The sequence below is a fragment of the Podarcis gaigeae genome, assembly GCF_964106915.1.
Source record: "Podarcis gaigeae genome assembly, chromosome: 12".
In the NCBI taxonomy this organism is placed as follows: domain Eukaryota; kingdom Metazoa; phylum Chordata; class Lepidosauria; order Squamata; family Lacertidae; genus Podarcis; species Podarcis gaigeae.
In genome coordinates, this window is record NC_139688.1 from 3,303,532 (window position 1) to 3,308,764 (window position 5,233).

The 5,233-nt window shown below is 47.1% G+C and overlaps 1 protein-coding gene across 2 annotated transcripts in view; it reads left to right on the forward strand.

Moving 5' to 3' along the window:
• CSPG5 (chondroitin sulfate proteoglycan 5) overlaps positions 1-321 on the forward strand; it is a 25,976-nt gene extending 25,655 nt beyond the window's left edge. For both annotated transcript variants that reach the window (XM_083704103.1, XM_083704104.1), the window contains exon 5: positions 100-321. In XM_083704103.1, the coding sequence (XP_083560229.1) occupies positions 100-261 (162 nt within the window). In that variant the 3' untranslated portion in view covers positions 262-321. The remainder of the gene's footprint in view (positions 1-99) is intronic.
• The last annotated feature ends 4,912 nt before the right edge of the window (positions 322-5,233 follow it).

Genomic DNA, 5,233 nt, shown 5'->3' on the forward strand with positions numbered 1-5,233 from the left:
TTGAGATCTCTGTTGCCGTCGCCGCTTCCAGCACTGACTCCCTTTTCTCTCTCGCGCTTCCTTGCTCCTTCCCTTCCCGACCGCCCCCCCCCAATTTAGGACGACCCCAATGCCCCCCACAAGCTTCAAGACCCCTTGAAGTCGTGCCTGAAAGACGAGGAGTCCTTCAACATCCAGAACTCCATGTCGCCCAAACTGGACAACGGCAAAGGGGAACCGGACGACTCGGAGGTGAATTGCTTGCAGAACAACCTGACATGAGAGGCCAGAAGGAGAGAAAGAAAGGAGAGAGAAAGAGAGAAAGAAAGAAAGAGAGAAAGAGAGAGAGAGGAAATGAGGAGGGAGGGGGGAAACGGGAATAAGGCGGAATAAAACATTTAAGAGCACGAGGGTCGCCCCCTCTTTGTACAAAGCTCATTTCTCGTAATCGTTCATTCTCTTTGCTTTTCCCCTTCCCCAACGACTTCATAGCATGCTTTGATGTGTTTTTGTACAGCGGGAAAAACAAGGGTAATAATAAAGAATACACAAGAAGACGAAACTCTTCCTCTATCAAGTGTGTGCCCCCCCCAATGAATTGTGTGTGTTGGGTTGTGTGTTCCATTGCCGTCTGTATAATGCCTGGGTTAGCCTCACTCCTGAATCTTCCCTCCCCCCCCCCTCCGTCCTTCCCAAATCTCCCCCCTCACTGCTGTGATTTCTAAACCTTTGCTGTGACTCGACTGACTTTTTTTTGTATTTTACCCAGCCTTTTTTGGAGAAACGAGTTTGAAAATGTGAAAAAAATTAAAAGACCTTGAAATAATAATAATAATTAAAAAATACAAAACATTTTTTTAAAGTTAAGCTGCTGCCATGAGTCTCTTCCTGCGTGTGTGTGTGGGGGGTGATGGGGGGGGTCAGGATTTGGAGGGGCAGCCGCTTCAGAAACGGCCAGGCACGATTCCTGCATTAAAGGCAGTTGGTTTGGATGACCTTTGGAGGTCCCTCCCAACTCCCAGGATTTGGGGAGGCGAGAAAGGCAGGCGCTTACTGCGACAGGTGACCTTCAAATGCTGAGATGTGGGGAAAAGGGGGTGTGGGCTCCAGGACCACATTCAAAGATGCTCAGATTGAGGAAACGATTTTGGAAATGTTATAGGGTCGGAAGGCAAGAACGCCATTGCCCCCAACGGCTGCAGCTGTTGACCAGTAATAATAATAATAATAATTTATTATTTATACCCCGCCCACCTGGCTGGGTTTCCCCAGCCACTCTGGGAAGCTTCCAACCGAATATTAAAAACAATACAGCATCAGACATTAAAAACTTCCCTAAACAGGGCCTACTTCAGTTGTCTTTTAAAAGTAAAATAGTTGTTTATTGCCTTGACAGCTGCTGGGAGGGCGTTCCAAGGGCGGGCGCCACCACCGAGAAGGCCCTCTGCCTGGTTCCCTGTAACCTCACTTCTTGCAGGGAGGGAACTGCCAGAAGGCCCTCGGTGCTGGACCTCAGTGTCCGGGATGGACGAGGGGGGTGGAGATGCTCCTTCAGGTATACTGGGCCTTTGAGGCCGTTTAGGGCTTTTAAGATCAGCACCAACACTTTGAATTGTGCTCAGAAATGTACTGGGAGCCAATGAAGATCTTTCAGGACCAGTGTAGGTACCTCACCTCCTAAAGGATTTCGTAGAGTTGGGAAAAGTTCATGAAAACACAAACAAAATGATTGAGGGGATGGAGCTCAATCCCCTATGAAGAATGGTTGCAGTGTTTGGGACTTTTTAATTTAGAGAAACGGCGAGGTAGAGGCGACAGGATAGAAGTTTATAAAATTATGCCTGGCATGGAGAAAGGTTTTTCTCCCTCTCTGATAACACCAAGGAAGCTGAATGTTGGAAGATTGTGGACAGACAAAAGAAGGCCCTTTTTCACTCAGTGTATTTTTTTAAAAAAAGCTATTATCACTTGTACAACTTGTATACAGTGAGATTACATGAGCTCCCCCCACTCAGCTCTCTTCGTCTTAATTCCCCTCATTTACTGATGCACACCCACCAAACCCAAAAGTCATTTGCCCTGTTGTTATCTTTCCATTCAGCAGCCTAACAGCCCACAGGATAGAAGCTGTTCTTTACCCTGTTGGTGCGACTAATTCTGCTTCTATATCTTCTGCCCGAGGGCAGGAGATCAAGAAAGTGCCGGCCAGGGTGTGAATCATCCCTGAGAATTTCCCTCACTCTCCTGAGGCAACGTTCTTCCATGATGTCATCCAGCGGATTCACAGGACACCCCATAATATCTTGTGCTGCATTCACCACCTCTGTAGGCACTTCCTATCAGTTGATGTCAAACCAGCGTCCCACACCGTGATGCAGTAGGAAAGGACACTTTCTGTTGTGGACCAGTAGAAGGAGATCATCAAATGTTGATTGAAGTCGTTCTTCCGCAATACTCTGAGGAGATGGAGTCTCTGTTGGGCTTTCTTAACCACCTGGGTTGTGTTGATTTTTCCCAGTAAGGTCTTCACTGAGATAAACTCCTAGGAATTAAAAGTTTCAAATTTAAGAATTTAAGATTTAAATATCTTCTTATGTTGCTCTGATTTCTTTTTTTCTTTTTTCTTTTTTTAGAATAATATTTATTCAGATTTTCAAAATACAAAAATGTTTAGAGCATAAATCAACAAAAACAGAAAAAAGGCAAAGGAAAAAAGAGAAAAAAGTAAACCAGATTCAAAATAACTTCATTTCATTATCTTGTGTCTTAGACTTCCTCATACCTCCCTTTTTTGTATTCCAATTTAATCATTGTTTCAGCAAATTCTTCCCATATTTATATAAAAAAAGAATAATTTATCTTAACAATCTATTTCAAAAATCGCTACCATCTCCAAACTGATGCGTAGCAGCCGGCATGAGGAGTTAAGACGCCCAGTTTCCTGCTTCATCAACAATAATAATAATAATTATTATTTCCCCAGCCACTCTGGGCGGCTTCCAACAAAGACCAAAAATACACTAAAATGCCATGCATTTTCTAATTTGCATCATTGTCATGTATGGGAATGGCTGGGGTCTCTCTGTGAGTATTCCAGTGATTGCACCTTCCAAACCCAGCCTGTTAGTTTCCAGAAACTGCTTCTCTTGTTTTGAAAACAACAAAACACTCCCAAGTTTCTAGCCCTCAAGGGCAGATCCAGCTGCGCCTGCTGAAATCTCAGGAGTGAGAAAAGTTCCGTTGTCAGCGGGGTGGGAGGTGAATGGCGCTTCTTCAGTTCCCAGCCTAACTCTCCCCTTCTTCGTTTTTGCTAGCAAAAGATATTTTGCAAGGCGGCATGAAGCGCTTATGCAAATTAGCATGATTTACATAACATAGACAGGACCACCTCCTTCTGCTTTTCCAGTAAATACTCGTTTTGCTTGCTGTGTTATTTTTTTTCCCCCTGGGAAGAAAAAACCCCAAGTATATGCAGCCTGGCGGTGGACGTGGAGTTTGTATACTGAAAAACAGCATCGTAAGGTTGAAAATGGCATCATTTGCCAGCCTGCTTTGACTTAGCAGGGGGAAATAGGTCAGTATTGTCTGCACTGGCCGGCAGCTTTCCTGCAGAGGGCATTCCCAGCCCTGCTTGGAAGTTCTGTAGGGACACGGGTGGCGCTGTGGGTTAAACCGCAGAGCCTAGGACTTGCCGATCAGAAGGTTGGCGGTTCGAATCTCCGCGATGGGGTGAGCTTCCGTTGCTCGATCCCTGCTCCTGCCAACCTAGCAGTTCCAAAGCACGTCAAAGTGCAAGTAGATAAATAGGTACCGCTCTGGTGGGAAGGTAAACGGCGTTTCCGTGCGCTGCTCTGGTTCGCCAGAAGCGGCTTGGTCCTGCTGGCCACATGACCCAGAAGCTGTACGCCGGCTCCCTCGGCCAATAAAGCGAGATGAGCACAGTAACCCCAGAGTCGGCCACGACTGGACCTAACGGTCAGGGGTCCCTTTACCTTTACCTCTTAGTGTAGGAAACTAACCCTGAGTCACGGGTGGGGCACGTGCGGCCTTCCAAATGTTGCTGGACTCCAACTCCCATGAGCGCCCAGCCAGTGGTCAGCATGATGGGAGTCCTAGTTCTGCAATACCTGAACTTCCCAGACTCTCCCCACTCCTGGCCTGAGAGAGGCGTGCTGGAATCAGGACCCTGGACAGCTACCTCCCACTACAGCTATAGCAGAGGACCTTGCATTTATTTACTCTGAAATAACCTCCTTAACAGGCTTTGTCCCTGCTGCAGAGCGTCAGCTGCAGAGGAGAAATAGATGTGGAATTTTCTCACAGGAGCGTTCCAGGTTTGTAGATAGCATCACCACAGCGCTAAGAAGATAATCCCTTTTTGCAAAGCTGGAGGAAGGGGCATTTTTGTGTTCCTCACCCAGAGTGCGATGGCGGCTTCACCCACCACTCCCAAATGCCACCACGCCAGAGTCCTTCTGCTTCCAGTGCCTTGCTGCAGGTTGTTTTTCGCTTGGCACACTGGCCGCTGGCAGCAAGAGGACAATGGTTTCACCTGCAATATACCACTGAGTGAAGCCATCATTGCGGTCCACCTCTTCTACAGCTTCATGGCGATATATGATATATGAATATATCACCCAGGCCTACTCATGGGTAGGAGCCATTGATAGCCCTCTCCTCTACGAATGTGTCTGAAATTATCTATTAAAGCCATCCAGGTTGCTGTCTCCTGTGGAAAGGAGTTCCGCAGTTTAATTGTGCTCGGCGTTAAAGAAGCGCTTTCTTTTATCCATGCTGAATCTTCCAACGTTCAGCTTCCTTGACTGTTCATGAGTTCTAGTGTTATCAGAGAGGGAGAGAAACCTCATCCACTTTCTCCCATAGAATACAATATAATTTATTATTTATACTCCGCCCATCTGGCTGGGTCTCCCCAGCCACTCTGGGCGGCTTCCAACAGAGTATTAAAATACAGTGGTCTGTTAATCATTAAAAGCTTCCCTAAACAGGGCTGTCTTCAGATGTCTTCTAAAAGTCTGGTAGTTGTTCTTCTCTTTGACATCTGGTGGGAGGGTGGGGTTCCACAGGGTGGGCGCCACCACTGAGAAGGCCCTCTGCCTGGTTCCCTGTAGCTTTGCTTCTCGCAGTGAGGGAACCGCCAGAAGGCCCTCAGAGCTGGACCTCGGTGTCCGGGCAGAACGATGGGGGTGGAGACGCTCCTTCAGGTATACTGGACTGAGGCCGTTTAGGGCTT